At 42.1% G+C, this 18,584-nt stretch overlaps 1 protein-coding gene across 1 annotated transcript in view; it reads left to right on the top strand.

Moving 5' to 3' along the window:
• The window catches only part of drosha (drosha ribonuclease III), a 370,040-nt gene that overhangs the window by 45,413 nt on the left and 306,043 nt on the right, over positions 1-18,584 (top strand). Inside the window, exons 14-15 of the mRNA XM_061921522.1 lie at positions 1,508-1,632; positions 16,711-16,810. Coding sequence (XP_061777506.1) covers positions 1,508-1,632; positions 16,711-16,810 — 225 coding nt within the window. The remainder of the gene's footprint in view (positions 1-1,507; positions 1,633-16,710; positions 16,811-18,584) is intronic.

Consider the following 18,584-nt stretch of genomic DNA (forward strand, 5'->3'; position numbering starts at 1 on the left):
CAAAGGGCTGCACAAACCACTACGACATCCTCGGTAGGCCCACATAAGGGCAAGGAAAACTCACACCCAGTGGGACGTCGGTGACAATGATGACTATGAGAACCTTGGAGAGGAGGAAAGCAATGGATGTCGAGCGGGTCCAACATGATACTGTGAAAGTTCAATCCACAATGGATACAACACAGTCGCGAGAGTCCAGTCCAAAGAGGATCCAAGACACAGCAGCGAGAGTCCCGTTCACAGCGGAGCCAGCAGGAAAACATCCCAAGCGGAGGCGGATCAGCAGCGCAGAGATGTCCCCAGCCGATACACAGGCGAGCAGTACATGGCCACCGGATCGGACCGGACCCCCTCCACAAGGGAGAGTGGGACATAGGAGAAAAAGAAAAGAAACGGCAGATCAACTGGTCGAAAAAGGGAGTCTATTTAAAGGCTAGAGTATACAAATGAGTTTTAAGGTGAGACTTAAATGCTTCTACAGAGGTAGCATCTCAAACTGTTACCTTCTCAGTTGGTTATTTATGCCTCATATAACGTACACTTATTCAGCCTGTTGTTCACCATTATTTATTTATTTTAAATTGCCTTTCAAATGTCTATTCTTGGTTTTGGGTTTTATCAAATAAATTTCCCCAAAAAATGCGACTTTTACTCCAGTGCGACTTATATATGTTTTTCCCTTCTTTATTATGCATTTTCGACAGGTGCGACTTATACTCCAGTGCGACTTATATATGTTTTTTCCCTTCTTTATTATGCATTTTCGGCAGGTGCTACTTATACTCCGGAGCGACTTATACTCAGAAAAATATGGTACATCAAAGCTTTGTGGCTAGTTCAATGAAATTAAAAACAATATTGCAGTGAATGTCCTGCATGTAGAAATACCAACAGCTTGTTATTGACTGTTATGCGCTTTCACACTCATTAAGCAGAAATTGTACCGGCTTGAGCTGCTCAAGGTAACCTGGGGGCTGCCAATCAATTGCTAGTGATTATTAGCAACATTAGCAGTTCGAACGTGCGAGGACACCAATGTCGCCGCTCCGCACACAGCTGTGCTGCATTCAAGGAGCAGTGTGCTACCCAGGAATTAGCGACGACAATATGTTGGTGTCAGCAACAAAACCAAACTCCTCAGCTGATCAGCTTTTAAGGCTAAACTCTAATATGGACGCTCATGCTCTGTATGCGGGCAGTGATGCAAAAACACGGTGAATGTCAAGGTGAGCGGCGGCCTCCAGCCATCTGCCACCTGAGCTCATCACACTGTATGCTCCGGTCCCCCCGTTTGATCCCACTAAAGGTCCAAGCAGGCTGTTTGCGCTCCGGGAGTCGGCCGAGGACTCCTTAATCCTCCAATATAAAAGCATCCACACGAGCCGCTAGCGAGCCGACCGCCCCGGCCGGTTAGCTTCCCGTGTGGCAGATTGAATGCCATCGCGTCGTCGACGAGCTTGTTTACACTCTTGACACGCTCACCTGGCCTTGTGATCTTCCTCCCTAGAAACCGAGCTCGGTGCGAATCGACCAGCTGGACCGGGAGCAGTTCAACCCAGACGTCATCACCTTCCCCATCATCGTTCATTTCGGGATACGACCTGCTCAGCTCAGCTACGCTGGAGACCCTCAGTAAGAAGTGTTTTTGTTGTTCATTTTTTTAAAAATACTTGTTGCAGTCAAGGTCAGGTTGGAATTCTATTGCCAACTTAATTTTTCTCTTGTCTCGACAACATGTGAATTTACTAGCTCCGCCCACTGTGCTTGGCTTTCCCCTGCTATTACAGCCCTGTTAGCCCTCCACCTCAAGAGCACAACAAAGTATTTGGGAATGCCTTGCCTATTGAACAGTTTAGCACTACTTTTAATCTCTTACACCTACTCAAAGGCCTAGTGCAGGGGCGCTCACACTTTTTCTGCAGGCGAGCTACTTTTCAATTGACCAAGTCGGGTAGATCTACCTCATTCCTATTTATAATTTATATTTATTTATTTATGAAAGAGACATTTTTGTTAACAAGTTAATGGTGTTTAATGGTAATACAAGCATGTTTAACACACATAGATTCCTTTCTATCATGAAGACAAGAATATAAGTTGGTGTATTTGATTCTGATGACTTGCATTGATTGGAATCAGACAGTGGTGCTGATAACGTCCGCATTTTCAAATGGAGGAAAAAAAAAAAGTCCTCCTTTCTGTCCAATACCACATGAAAGTGGTTGGATTTGGCATCTCATTTGTCCAACTTGCATACTCGTTTTTAAACACTTTGTTATGAGAGTAGCATAGGTGTGTGGCCCTTTAATGTCTGGCAGCAGGTGAGTGACGTCAGTGAGTGTGCGGGTGGGCAAGCAAGTGAGAAAGCGGTCGCTGAGGGCGGAGGAGAAATACATTGGCATCAAACTCCGTAGCTTGCTAGCTTGTGCACGCTTGCTTTCTGAGACTCTTATTTTGTTAGCACAGGCAGGATGAAACAGGTCTTTTATGGTGAAGACAGGAACTGTGCAGTCGGTCTTTAGAGTTTTGACAGTAGGTACGGAGTCTCTAGAAATAAAATGTGTTTCTCTGCGTCCGCCCTGTTAGTGATTTTTTTCTTAAATATGAGCTCGCGGCAGCCAGCGTCATCTCACAAGATCCTCGGGTGCCGAGAATGTCAAACAACTGACGAAAGTGAAGTCTTGGTATGATTGATGATTGCTCATTTTTATGTCTATTTTTTAATGCCTGGCTTGAGATCGACTGACACACCCTCCGAGATCGACCAGTCGATCGCGATCGACGTAATGGGCACCCCTGGCCTAGTGGTTAGAGTGTCCGCCCTGAGATCGGTAGATTTTGATTCAAACCCCAGCCGAGTCATACCAAAGATTATAAAAATGGGACCCATAACCTCTCCCTACTTGGCACTCAGTAGCAAGGGTTGGAATTGGGGGTTAAATCACCAAAAATGATTCCCGGGCGCAGCATCGCTGCTGCTCACTGCTCCCCTCACCTCCCAGGGGGTGAACAAGGGGATGGGTCAAAAGCAGAGGACAAATTTCACCACACCTAGTGTGTGTGTGTGTGACAATCATTGGTACTTTAACTATAACTTTACGTTGAGTTGCAATCCCAACACTACATTTCTTTATGTTACTGTACTTTTCAGGCTATAAAGCACATTTAAAATCCTCCTCTCACTTTCTCAAAGATTTACAGTGCGCCTTATAACTGTCCATCCATCCATTTTCTACTAATGTACAACTTAATTCTGGTTGTCCTCGAAGCAATTTTTATGTGTACATGGTGTAATAAGTGTGACCAGTAGATGGCAGTCACACATAAGAGATACCTGTGGACTGCAGGTTGATGCTTGTTCAATAAATGACGCCGGCAAGCAACACCAGACCGTTGATGTTTTATTGAGAATATAGAACATTATACACACAGCTCAAAAATCTGTCAAAGTGTTTTAGTACGACTTTGGTAAGTTACAAAGCCGCACCGCTTGATGGTTTGTCGGAGCATTACGACTACCATTTTTAGGCATACTGTATAGGGGTACTGTTATGGTGTGTGTCTAAGGAACCCAAAATGGCACTTATTAGGAAACATTATTAGGCAGTTTGTTTTGACCTATTATACGAAACAAACTTTTAATACCTATTGGTAACTGCTGTTTTGTATTGGGATCTGCATAAGTCCCGGAAATTTGCGCCTTTGTATTCAATAGTCATAGTCTGTAGACTCTTTATTTTTCTCTCTCCTCTTGTTATGGGGCATTCATCCTCCGCTGTTGCCATTTCTAATATAAGATAGCGTACCATTCCAACTTCTATCTGTCAGTAGGCTCGCCATGGAAGCGCTAAAAACTACGGGTGCAACAATGATGATGTGGAGAAGACTGTGTCAAAGTGGAGACATTTAAATAAACTGCCCACAAAACGGCGCATCCATCAGGAAGTGGTTTTAAGCGGTCTGTAAAACATTATCTATGCCAGTGGTCTCCGATTGGTACTGGGCCGCAGAATAATATTTTTTATTTTTATTTTTATTAAATCAACATAAAAAACACAAGATACATTTACAATTAGTGCAGCAACCCACAAAACTTCCCTTTTACATGACACAAAAAATAAATTATCAAGCGTTGACCGGTCCCCAGCTACAAAAAGGTTGGGGACCACTTATCGATGCAACATTTTGACCAAAAAATGTAGACCACAAGTAGGTGTTTTGAATGTGGAAAAATATATATATATATATGGTCCCTTTAATGTGCTTTATAATCCGGTGCACCTTTTGTATGAAAATAAACCTGAATAGACCCGCTCATCGGCAGTGCAGTGCACTTTATAATCTGTTGCGCCTTATGGTCTAAAATTACGCTAATATTATAATTGTTTTGATCAATTTCTGTTTGCTAAGGTGTATTTCTTTTAGAATTACCAGAGGCAATTTCTCCGGCGTGCACTGTTACATGACTCTGTTTCACCAATCCAACGTAAGCATTAGTGACGTTTGACTACATTTCACCAATCAAAACGCAGCCTGGAAGTCACATGACTACACTGTCAGTTCCATCCATCCATCCATTTCCTACCGCTTATTCCCTTTGAGGTCACGGGGGGCGCTGGTGCCTATATCAGCTACAATCGTTCCACACTGTTAAAAGTGACATGACGTCAGACGCTGCCGCACAACTCTTTGTTTACTTACACACTATGAAAAATGACATTTATATCATGCGTCAGTAGAAATATTCATATTTCTGTCTGACACTTCCACTTACCATTCATCCATCCATCCATTTACTACCGCTTGTCCGTTTTGTGGTCGCCGGAGCCGATCTCAGCTGCATTCAGGCGATAGGCGGGGTACACCCTGGACGAGTCGTCACCTCATCACAGGACCAACACAGATAGACAACATTCCCACTCACATTCACACACTAGGGCCAATTTAGTTTTGTCAATCAGCTTATCCTCAGGTGCATGTCTTTGGAGGTGGGAGGAAGCCGGAGTACCCGGAGGGAACCCACGCATTCACGGGGAGAACATGCAAACTCCCACTTCCCAGTAGAGAAAATATGTGGCGGTAAACTGAAGATGTTATTTTTGTTTTAGTTGCTTATATGCTAGAATTAATCCCGTTATGATTTCATAAATGACTGTAGAATGTTCATCTTTAGTAGTCCATGCTGTGTTGTAGGGTCTCTCTCTTTCGCTCTACTCTCTCTTTTGCTCTATCCCTCTTGCATAGAGTAGTTATTCCAATGAATATTTAATTATTTTGGTGGCAACTTTTACTTAAGTCACATTACTCAAAAGTACAGTACTCTTGAGTAGCGTTTTCAAATTTTCTACCCACCTCTGATGATACCAAAGATCTAATATCACATACACTTAGGCAGAGCCATAAAGATTCAAAACCATCTCTCAGAGCTGACCTGGGCAAATTAAGGCCCGGGGGCAACATGCATTTCAATCTAGCCCGCTGAACATTCCCAAATATTTTTTTTAGATCTTTAAAGATGGAAAGTGTTGCTGCCATTATGATGTGCAATGATGTTTTCTAACGACTGTAAGTCTTGAACAAAACTAAGTATTTCAATGGTTAGAATCTGTGCTTATGGATGATGTACCAGTTACTATGGTAACTTAATTAGTTACTATGGTAATCTAATTAGTTACTATGGTCATCTAATTAGTTACTATGGTAATGTAAGTCACAGCAGCTAAGACGAGGCACCAAGCAGTGTGGGTGGGGAGCGTTTCCACGGACGCGGAAGGAGATTTTCACAACAAAGTTCTAAAGCTTAGTGATGTATCAGATATATCAGATTTCAGGTGGGTTTATTTTGTACCCTTTGCGTTCATATTTCACTGTTTGTTGCATTTTTGTTGCGTTTCACTTGACTCTAAAATGTGTCGATCGAAAGGGGGTGTGACGTTCATATTTTGTCAATATTCAGTGTTTTATCCTTCATAGAAAAATGTAAAATTCCATTATGTTTTTTAAGACGGTCTGTCATAACGTTTTTAGCATTCAATCAGACATTATAGTGAGGTTTTCTATTAGTGTTCATAAAAATATATATACCGGCCCCCAGACACATTTTTCTCTCTAAATGTGGCCCCCGAGTCAAAATAATTGCCCAGGCCTGTCTTGGAGCCTCAGTAAGTTCACATTAGCCTTGACTTCTGCACCGAAAGAAAACTACTAATCGTTAACTTAATCAAAACCAGAAATGGAAGTTTTAAAGTAAAATGTTTGCAATCTGTCTATAAACAAATGGAGGATTTTTAACAGTTAGCGCAATATCTGGTAATGGGGGTCTTAATTAATTTATGGTGGCAGCCACAAAAAAATTAATATATGGGAATCACTCAACCTTATTTTAATGATCGTTCATTTTTGTCGCACGTACAATCCTCTGCTCTCTGTGTCTATCACATTTATGACTGTGCACAGTAGACATGCTATTTGGAAGACTAATAAACGGGAATAATACACACATTCATAATAATGTGATCCTTTAATCCCTATAAAATGCCTCTCACTGTTGAACACATTTTAAATTCAGGTTTACATATGAAGAAACAATTACAGGAATACTGTACAGTGTTGTACTTGCAAAGTTACACACCATCACGTCTTGTCTCAGCATCGTCCTGCTGCTAAATCATTAGTAAATCGACTTGTAAGACAGCATCCTCTGCTGGTTTCATAGCTGCAACATTAATTTGCTCGTGCTTTTTATCACTTTCAAGCACTTTCTCTTCTATGCTAAAGCAGGAAGTAGGTGGGGTTCTACTGTAAAGATCTACCGATTATCAGCTTTGCCGAATATTGGCGCCAATATTTGGCATTTTACCAATCGGTATTTGTATGTGTTAACATTTTATTTTACAACTACGTCAGCAGATATAATATACATATATCATATCAATATTTAGTATATAAAAAGGATCAGAGAAGTAGATAGTAATAGCACTAGCCCTTTTTCTCCCCTGCTACCCCATACCGCCCCATCCCGAATTCGGTGGTCTCAAGATAGGCAAGTATGGGTGCGGCTGGCCGGGGAAATTTCCAGTGTAGTTTGGTTAAGCACGCTGTTTACTGTAAAGTTCCACTTTTACAGTGTAAAAATCACACCGACCTCACTCTCTTGGTTTCCATCTGCTCCAACGTCTCACTCTTCCTTCTCACTGGCCTCTAGAAGCAGCAATTCCTTCTCCATATATTCAGCTTCAAAATTATAAGGTTGCCAATCCTCAGTGGTCCAAAAATAGTCATCTTCATTGTCTGGTACCAAGACTGCCATGCCTACAACACACACGCACCTTTTGTTTCCGGATGAATAATGCACCGACTAAATCATTGATTAAAATGATCAAAATGCAGTAAATGTTGTACATATTACTTATTGTTAAGATTGTTTCTGTTAAATTACATATATATATATATATATATATATATATATATATATATATATATATATATATATATATATATATATATATATATATATACATACAGTAGGGCAAAAAAGTATTTAGTCAGCCACCGATTGTGCAAGTTCTCCCACTTAAAATGATGACAGAGGTCTGTAATTTTCATCATAGGTACACTTCAACTGTGAGAGACAAAAGTAAAAAAAAAAATCCAGGAATTCACATTGTAGGAATTTTAAAGAATTCATTTGTAAATGATGGTGGAAAATAAGTATTTGGTCAACCATTCAAAGCGCTCACTGATGGAAGGAGGTTTTGGCTTAAAATCTCACAATACATGCCCCATTCATTCTTTCCTTAACACGGATCAATCGTCCTGTCACCTTAGCAGAAAAACAGCCCCAAAGCATGATGTTTCCACCCACATGCTTCACAGTAGGTATGGTGTTCTTGGGATGCAACTTAGTATTCTTCTTCCTCCAAACACGACAAGTTGAGTTTATACCAAAAAGTTCTATTTTGGTTTCATTTGACTACATGACATTCTCCCAATCACCTGCTGTATCATCCATGTGTCCATTTTGGTATAAACTCAACATGACCACACTGTCAGTTCCATCCATCCATCCATTCCTACCGCTTATTCCCTTTGGGGTCGTGGGAGGTGCTGGTGCCTATCTCAGCTACAATCGGGCAAAAAGTATATACTTGTAGTGTGTATATCAAACGTTAATGGAGGGTTTGAAATTGTTTTAAAGGCTTTGAAGGTTACAACGGTGACTCAAGTTAGTTGCATCTTACAAGCGTTTTTTTGTCATCTTTAAAATCCCCCAAAAAACCACGTTAATATACTCGTACGTCTGACTACTGTTGCCGTAATGCGCCGACAATCCAAGCAGTGCGCCTTCGTAGCTTACCAAAGTCGTACTAAAACATTTTGGCAGATTTTTGAGCGCCGTGTGTAATGTTCTACATTCTCAATGGAACAATTTAAGTTTTTGTGTTGTTGTATTTTTCGTATCTCTTATGTATGACTTTCGTCTACTGGTCACACTTATCATTACAACATGTACCAAATAAAATAGCTTCAAGGTTGGTAAGGACAACCAGAATTATTCTGTGCATTAGGCGCACCGGATTATAAGGTGCACTGTCAAGTTTTGAGAAAATGAAATGATTTTAGGTGTGCTGTATAGTCCAAAAAATACGGTGTGTGTGTGTATATATATATATATATATATATATATATATATATATATATATATATATATATATATATATATATATAAAACACGTGTTCTTCCATCCATCCATCTTCTTCCGCTTATCCGAGGTCGGGTCGCGGGGGCAACAGCCTAAGCAGGGAAACCCAGACTTCCCTTTCCCCAGCCACTTCGTCTAGCTCTTCCCGGGGGATCCCGAGGAGTTCCCAGGCCAGCCGAGAGACGTAGTCTTCCCAACGTGTCCTGGGTCTTCCCCGTGGTCTCCTACCGGTTGGACGTGCCCTAAACACCTCCCTAGGGAGGCGTTCGGGTGGCATCCTGACCAGATGCCCGAACCACCTCATCTGGCTCCTCTCGATGTGAAGGAGCAGCGGCTTTACTTTGAGTTCCTCCCGGATGGCAGAGATTCTCACCCTATCTCTAAGGGAGAGCCCCGCCACACGGCGGAGGAAACTCATTTCGGCCGCTTGTACCCGTGATCTTATCCTTTCGGTCATTACCCAATGCTCATGACCATATTTGAGGATGGGAACGTAGATCGACCGGTAAATTGAGAGCTTTGCCTTCCGGCTCAGCTCCTTCTTCACCACAACAGATCAGTACAACGTCCGCATTACTGAAGACGCCGCACCGATCCGCCTGTCGATCTCACGATCCACTCTTCCCCCACCCGTGAACAAGACTCCTAGGTACTTGAACTCCTCCACTTGGGGCAGGGTCTCCTCCCCAACCCGGAGATGGCATTCCACCCTTTTCCGGGCGAGAACCATGGACTCGGACTTGGAGGTGCTGATTCTCATTCCGGTCGCTTCACACTCGGCTGCAAACCGATCCACTGAGCGCTGAAGATCCCGGTCAGATGTTCTTGTCTTTGATAATTGTGAACAATAGGCAAAATTCCCGAAAAAGTGCAGTTCCCCTTTAAAGCCGTGTCCAGCTGTTTACTGACATATGTTATTCATTTTTAAATACCTTTTACTACAAATTAATATCGGCTTAAAAAATTGGTTATCGACCCCCTTTACTGCTAATAATCGGCTCTGCTACTTGGCTCTGTTACGCTGCGCAGCTGTGCACATGTTTGTCCAACCCCTTAACACACACACACACACACACACACTCATACTGTACTTAGATGGTGTTTGAATTACAGGATTGTCATTGACGGAACGTTCAGCACATCTTCTTATAGACTTCAGGAATGTGTTCTGAATTCAAATGTACTGTATTTCATAAAACCCAACATAAATGTCATCCAGCTCCTTTTTAGCTCCCAAGCTTTGTTCCCGCCCCTCCTCATTCACCAGTGGTCTCCCCGAACGCCGGCTCCCTGCTTCCCCCGCGTGTCGCACCGCGAGGAGGTTGAGTGCGGCGTTTGCGAAACAGACTCGATAGATTGGAAAAGGGAATAGACGGCTGAGGAGACACGCGGCGTGACATTTTCGCATGCGTCGTCACGAGTACCGGGATCTCTTCCATCGGGTGTCGCCGCCACCGCCGTAGTTTATTTTCTGCGCATAGTAATGTTGTGTGTATAAAACTTGAGGCCGCAGGAGGGGTTAGTGCACTGTGCTGCTGCATAATTAACAAAAGCAGTGTATAAGATCATCAGAGCTGACATCCTGGAGGAGTTGAGATGCTACATAGAGGGAAAAAAAAGTGTTCTTGATGTAGATGCCAACATGAGGACGACTGTTAGCAAGGACTAACACAGGCGCTTCCTCCCCTTAACTCACTCGTGTCCTCAACCCTCGCCGCCGCATCTCGGCCGCCTGCCCATTGAGCGCTTTCATCTCCGGCCTCCATGTTGAACTCCTCAAACTGGCACAGGCGACAAATTTATGGATGGACTGGGACGTCATTAGCGGATGCAGTAAGGGCCTCGTAAAAGATCGGTGTTAAGACTTTTACGTCGCCGCTAATGATGCGTGTCAAGAGGCCACGCGGTGCTGCCGATGGCGGCCATGCTACAGACCGAAAGCTTCAGACGAGTGTGTGACGTACTCATAGCGAGCCAATCGTAACGCACTTTGGCCCTTTTTATATCCAATGCCCAACACACTTGGCTCATATGATCGGTGCCCAAGTCTGGCAACCCCCTCCTCCTGGCACGAACCTCTGGGCCAGGTGGTAGCATGATTGCATATACACAGACACATACATGGGGCCACATTTTTTTAAAGCAAAGTGTGTGACCCACGGCCAATTGTGGGCTGCAGCTCAAGTTATGTTTGCTCGCAGCATATTGTCGAAATACACACAAAAAAAGAATATATACCGTATTTATCTTCGACCCAACTCTCTCCTTTGAGGCACACATTAAAAGCGTTACTAAAACGGCCTTCTTTCATCTCCGTAATATCGCTAAAATTCGCTCCATTCTGTCCACTAAAGACGCTGAGATCATTATCCATGCGTTTGTTACGTCTCGCCTCGACTACTGTAACGTATTATTTTCGGGTCTCCCCATGTCTATTATTAAAAGATTACAGTTGGTACAAAATGCGGCTGCTAGACTTTTGACAAGAACAAGAAAGTTTGATCACATTACGCCTGTACTGGCTCACCTGCACTGGCTTCCTGTGCACTTAAGATGTGACTTTAAGGTTTTACTACTTACGTATAAAATACTACACGGTCTAGCTCCATCTTATCTTGCCGATTGTATTGTACCATATGTCCCGGCAAGAAATCTGCGTTCAAAGGACTCCGGCTTATTAGTGATTCCCAAAGCCCAAAAAAAGTCTGCGGGCTATAGAGCATTTTCCGTTCGGGCTCCAGTACTCTGGAATGCCCTCCCGGTAACAGTTCGCGATGCCACCTCAGTAGAAGCATTTAAGTCTCACCTTAAAACTCATTTGTATACTCTAGCCTTTAAATAGACCTCCTTTTTAGACCAGTTGATCTGCCGTTTCTTTTCTTTTTCTTCTATGTCCCACTCTCCCGTGTGGAGGGGGTCCGGTCCGATCCGGTGGCCATGTACTGCTCGCCTGTGTATCGGCTGGGGACATCTCTGCGCTGCTGGTCCGCCTACGCTTGGGATGGTTTCCTGCTGGCTCCGCTGTGAACGGGACTCTCGCTGCTGTGTCTTGGATCCTCTTTGGACTGGACTCTCGCGACTGTGTTGTATCCATTGTGGATTGAACTTTCACAGTATCATGTTAGATCCGCTCGACATCCATTGCTTTCCTCCTCTCTAAGGTTCTCATAGTCATCATTGTCACCGACGTCCCACTGGGTCATTATTGTCACCAATGTCCCACTGGGTGTGAGTTTTCCTACCGAGGATGTCGTGGTGGTTTGTGCAGCCCTTTGAGACACTAGTGATTTAGGGCTATATAAGTAAACATTGATTGATTGATTGATTTTTCGGAGTATAAGTCGCTCCGGAGTATAAGTCTCACCTGCCGAAAATACATAATAAAGAAGGAAAAAAACATGTATAAGTCGCATTTTTGGGGGAAATTTATTTGATAAAACCTAACACCAAGAATAGACATTTGAAAGGAAATTTTAAATGAATAAAGAAGAGTGAACAACAGGCTGAATAAGTGTACGTTATATGAGGCATAAATAACCAACTGAGAAGGTGCCTGGTATGTTAACGTAACATATTATGGTAAGAGTCATTCAAATAACTATAACATATACAACATTCTGTACGTTTACCAAACAATCTGTCACTTCTAATTGCTAAATCCCATAAAATCTTATATGTCTAGTCCAATAGTTCTTAAGGTACCGAACCCAATTAGTTTCATATGCGCATTCATCGAATCCTTCTTAGTGAAAAATAAAATGCTTTTTCTCAAATTCAAGACAAAGTTATGTGTTTTTGGTAACACATTTTATTATGGAGAACATATTCTAAGTAACAAAGACTTAATTTAGAGGTTTTGGACACTAGGGGAACATATTCTAAGTAACAAAGACTTAATTTAGAGTTATTTGGTTAGGGTTAGAGGGTTAGGGTTATAATGAGGCCATGCCGAATAAGGCATTAATAAGTACTTAATGATGACTGGTTAAGGGCCAATATGTTACTAATTTGCATGTTAATAAGCCATTAATTAACGGTGAATATGTTCCCCATACTAGTGTTACCATGTTTTTTTTACTGGTGCACAAAATGAACCGTGCATGAACATCACCTTGTTCAAAGAACAAAACCAACACAGTGCATCAAGTCACAACAAATTACACACCTGCAGATCAGTGTGACTTCTGCTGTTGCCGTATCCGTAATACCCTAATAGGGAGAAGTTTTTATTGACACGATGAGTCGGGTGTGTTTTGACCTCCGCCGAACCCCTGAGGCCGAGTCACCGAACCCCTAGGGTTCGATCGAACCCAGGTTAAGAACCACTGGTCTATTCTCTTACGTGAATTAGCTTAATAATATTAATGATATTTTATGGTAATGTGTTAATAAATGATAAATGGGTTGTACTTGTATAGCGCTTTTCTACCTTCAAGGTACTCAAAGCGCTTTGACACTACTTCCACATTTACCCATTCACACACACATTCACATACTGATGGAGGGAGCTGCCATGCAAGGCGCCAACCAGCACCCATCAGGAGCAAGGGTGAAGTGTCTTGCTCAGGACACAACGGACATGACGAAGTTGGTACTAGGTGGGATTTGAACCAGGGACCCTCGGGTTGCGCACGGCCAAAGTCACTCCTGAGTATAAACTATGAAAAAAACTGTGACTTATAGTCCGAAAAATACGGTACATCTTTTTGATACTAAAAACAAACAATACACTTTGTCACCCACAGTTATATACAACCTATTGTTATACTAGGTCATTATGTATTGTATTGTTGACAAAGAATCAGATAATTATTTTACACATGAGTGATGAGGCAATCCAATCCAATCCACTTTATTTATATAGCACATTTAAACAACAATAACGTTTCCAAAGTGCTGCACAGCCATGTTAAAAACAATATTATGCTCCACCAATGACTGAATAAAACAAAAAATAAATAAAAATAAAAACAAATATGATTAAAAACTATTTTAAAGGGTAAAATCAATTAAAACGGGAAAATAAAGGCAGGACATTATCATTTTTTTTGCTTCTTCCTGCTGAATTTTGGACACACCGCATTTTTATTTTTTCTCTTTTAAATTCTCTTTTTTATCACACTATTGATTTTTCAGATGATGATATTGTGTTGGATTGGCTGTTTTTTGTGTGCGTTTGAAAAAAATGACCGAAATGAAAAATATGAGATTTCCCACAAATCTGACACTAAGTTCTGTCTTTAAATATATACACTGTGTTCTTAGCATTTTTATTTTTATGCAAAAAAAAAAAAAAGGGTCAAAATGGCCCCCTAATGCTTTGACTTTTGGTATGCACCCCTTACTCAGGACACTTCTGTTATAAAGTCAAAGAATTACCATTTTGCCAACCCTCACGATTTTCCGTGTCAGCGGCGATGACCAAGAAGAACGTGGAGTTGGAATTTAATTACAACACTTTATGTACATATTTATATAATATTTACATATTTATATAATATGTAACTACAAGCTCCATTCACAGATAGAGTCCCATTGCTTTTATGAGCGGTCGAGCGAGTCAAAAGCGGGGGAAAAAAATATATATATATTTTTTTTTTTAAATATTTTTATTTTATTTGTGGCGGCCGTAATTCTTTCCTGGAAGGCCGCCACAAATAAATGAATGGTTGGGAAACCCTGTACTATTCACGATCCAAATTTAGGTATTCTACAGGAAAAGTATTTGTCAAAAGGTTGCCAAGAAGTAATAACGCCTGCTTTAAGATAATGGTGAGAATAAAAACGGCTCACCAAACGACTGTAGAGTGGCTGAGAAATAGGGTATTAGTGAGAGTAAAGTATGCGGATGGCATGCCCAGAGTGACCGTCAGTTAAAGGGGAACATTATCACAATTTCAAAAGGGTTAAAAACAATAAAAATCAGTTCCCAGTGGCTTGTTTTATTTTTCAAAGTTTTTTTTTTTAATTTTACACCTCCCGGAATATCCCGAAAAACTGCTTCAAAGTGCCTGATTTTCACCATCGCTATATCCACCCGTCCATATCCCTGTGACGTCATACAGGGCTGCCAATACAAACAACATGGCGGTTACCACAGCAAGATATAGCGACATTAGCTCGGTTTCAGACTTGGATTTCAGCGGCTTAAGCGATTCAACAGATTACGCATGTATTGAAACAGATGGTCCGAGTATGGAGGCAGATAGTGAAAACGAAATTGAAGCTATTGAGCGAATAGCTATTGATGCTATTCGGCCGTAGCATGGGTGTACCTAATGAAGTGGCCCATAGCATGACTGCCTTATTAGCATCGCCGGTAAAATGTGCAGACCAAACGATCAGGACTTTCGCATCTTGTGACACTGGAGCAACTTAAATCCGTCGATTGGTAAGTGTTTGTTTCGCATTAAATGTGGGTATCTAGTATCAAATGTACATACAGCCAGCGTAAACAGCATGTTAGCATCGATTAGCATTGCATGTTAGCATCGATTAGCTGGCAGTCATGCCGTGACCAAATATGTCTGATTAGCACATAAGTCAACAACATCAACAAAACTCACCTTTGTGATTTCGTTGACTTAATCGTTGCAAATGCATCTGCAGGTTATCCATACATCTCTGTGCCATGTCTGCCTTAGCATCGCCGGCAGACACTCTGGCAAATTCAATGGGGATCTGGCGGCAGATTTCTTGCCAGTGGTGCAACTTGAATCCCTCCCTGTTAGTGTTGTTACATCCTCCGACAACACACCGACGAGGCATGATGTCTCCAAGGTTCCAAAAAATTGTCGAAAATACGGAAAATAACAGAGTTGAGACCCGGTGTTTGTAATGTGAAAATGAAAATGGCGGGTGTATAACCTCGGTGACGTCACGTTCTGACGTCATCGCCACAGACCGATAAACAGAAAGGTGTTTAATTTGCCAAAATTCACCCATTTAGAGTTCGGAAATCGGTTAAAAAAATACATGGTCTTTTTTCTGCAACATCAAGGTATATATTGACGCTGCATAGGTTTGGTGAAAATGTTCCCCTTTAAGGCTTATCGTGGTCGCGTCCCCCAGATTGACAGCAGCTTTGAAAGGAGTCTTGACAAAGACACTTGTTGTGCCTTATAGTCACGTCTATACGGTATAAACAATGGCTCAGACGCGCCACTAATAACATGGTGTGTCAGCGGAGGTGTGCAGGGGATGAGCAAGCATATGCTAATGAAGCTTGGGGAGCGCAGAGAGCTTTGCAAAGGTCATTGGCACAGACTGGAGACACGCAGACCTCCCAGGTTGGATATTCGTCTTCCTCCTCTCCGTCTCCTTTTCCGCTCAGGACGCCTCAGTGCAGAGGTGGCGGCGTGCTGATAATCGCCCCCGTAAAGCCATCTCATTCCCTCGCCTCAGTCTCTAATGAAGTCCCCGGTATTAAAGCTCTATAATTCTTCTCTCCTCCCCCCATCCTCTCTTTCCCTCGCCCCCTCTTCATTGCTAAGTCTCTTGCCCTTTCACTCTGTCCGATCGTCCAAGCCGCACCACCTTAACTCGCCCCACCAATCATAATTGAATAATTCTGGGTAAATGAGCAGAAAGTCTGCTGAATGGGAGCAGAACGGTCACACTCAGTGCATCAATCAGAAGGCCTGATTGAAAAGTGCGGGGGAGGGGGTGCGGCCTCATGGTGGCCGGCGGGGTGGCTTCATGTCACCTTGCCGATAACGCCCGCACTCTTTTCACATGCAAATGAGCGCAAAGACAATGAAGCTTTGTAGCACATGAAAACGAGGTAGATGTGGTGTCGCCGGTTGGGCCAGCGCCCGAAAAAATGCAAGTGAACTCTACTCGGGACTTCAAACGGCTGCAAACACGCAACCTTTGCCGCCCGCCGCCCTGAAACAAAAGCATCAAACGCGGACATATCTGCGGGCAGCTCTCAAATGAAGTTTAATAACGGGCAGGCTGCAGGATGAAATATTGATGTGTTGCTCGCCTCCTTTCATTTTCTTGCCAGGTACCAGAAGCTATGGAAGAGCTATGTGAAACTGCGCCACCTGCTGGCCAACAGCCCCAAAGTCAAGCAACTGGACAAGCAGAAGCTGATGCAGAGAGAGGTGAGCTTGTTGCCTATACATGTATTCATGCTGGTAACACACACACAATTAATCACACTTTTGCGTGCATAATTTTAATTCATCTAAAAAAAGACCCCGATATTTGGACTCATATGCAATTTTATTATTGTTGTATTGTCATCCAGAAATATTTAGAGCGGGTCTATTCAGGTCTATTTTCATACTAAAGGTGCACCAGATTTTAGGGCACATTAAAGGGGTCATATTATGATTTTTTTTCTCATTTTAAAACACCACTTTATGGTCTACATAATATTTAATAGTTTGGTGAAAATGTTGCATAGATGATTAACAGACCATCTTCAAGCCACTCTCTTCAGGATGCGCCGTTTTGTGGGCGGTCTTATTTCCGTAACTCGTCTTCGACAGCGTCTTCTCTTCATAATCTTTGTTGTAGCAATGTAGCGTGCAAGGACGGGAGTGGAAGACGTGTCAGACAATGGAGCTAACTGTTTTAATGACATTCAGACTTTACTTAGATCAATAACTGAGCTCACTAGTGCAACAACAACGCCGGAAAAAGCGTCCGACCAGAACTCTCTAATAACTAAAATTCGGTGATGAATTATGTAAACACGCTACACCGGTATGTGTTTAGCAGTGTCTACACGGACTACGATGGCGGACGCGTATACATTTTTTGGACTGATGCAGATCCAATTACAGATAAGCAGTTACCAGAAGGTAAGACAAATGTTTTTTTCATAGTATTGGAAAACAAAATGCCAGATAATGTCAGCTAACGGGTGCCATTTTGCGGATCAAAACACCGTTGATATACTCGTAAGTCTGAATATGGTAGCCGTAATGCGTCAACAATCCAAGCAGTGCGCCTCTGTAGCTTACCAAAGTCGTACTTAAACATTTTTTGCAGATTTTTGAGCGCCGCGTGTGATTTTCTATATTCTCAATGGAACAATTTAAGTTTATGTGTTGTTTACTGGCGTCATATTGCAGTTTACACATATCTCTTATGTGAGACTTTCATCTACTGGTCACACTTATTACACTATGTACTAAATAAAATAGCTTCAAGGTTGTTAAGTACAACAAAAATGATTCCGTACATTAGGCGCACCGGATCATAAGGTGCACTGTCAATTTTTGAGAAAATTAAATGATTTTAAGTGTGCTGTATACGGTGTGTGTGTGTGTGTATATATATTTTTATATTTGTGTGTGTGTATATATATATATATATATTAAACACTATGCATATATTTGTTTGTGTGTATATATTATTAAACATAACAAGGAGGTAAAGGATAAACAATCTCTTATCAAATCAACACAACCACCTAAAACTGTCAAAGCGCGTGCACACACAAAATTTCCTTTGGTGCTCTCAAAAACGTTGACCACCATGTTGCTTCAATAATTGAAAAACAAGTCAAACCCTTTTTACTTACTGTTGTTCGTGAACAGCAGATGACAACGGTAGAAAAAAGGATGGAAGGCAGAGAGAGGAGGAGCCGTATGTGTGGGTTCCTCTGCGTCTCTACTTCAAAGTACATAGCGATTCCTTCCTTCTTTCCAGGATGGTTTGTTGGCTATTAGGGACCCATATTGAGTAAGCAAAATAGACGAAACCTGGTGAAATGCGAGAAAAAGCACGCTTTGAAGCACTGAGAGGTGTAGTGAGTAACAGAATGTGACATAGGGGGCTCAGCCTCGCAAAAGTGGCTGCCCAAAAATGGCCGCGCCTTAAGGCTTTCAGTGGCAGACAAAATGACGAATGAATGAATGAAACGTT

This window comes from Nerophis ophidion, linkage group LG15, assembly GCF_033978795.1.
Source record: "Nerophis ophidion isolate RoL-2023_Sa linkage group LG15, RoL_Noph_v1.0, whole genome shotgun sequence".
Classification (NCBI taxonomy): Eukaryota; Metazoa; Chordata; class Actinopteri; order Syngnathiformes; family Syngnathidae; genus Nerophis; species Nerophis ophidion.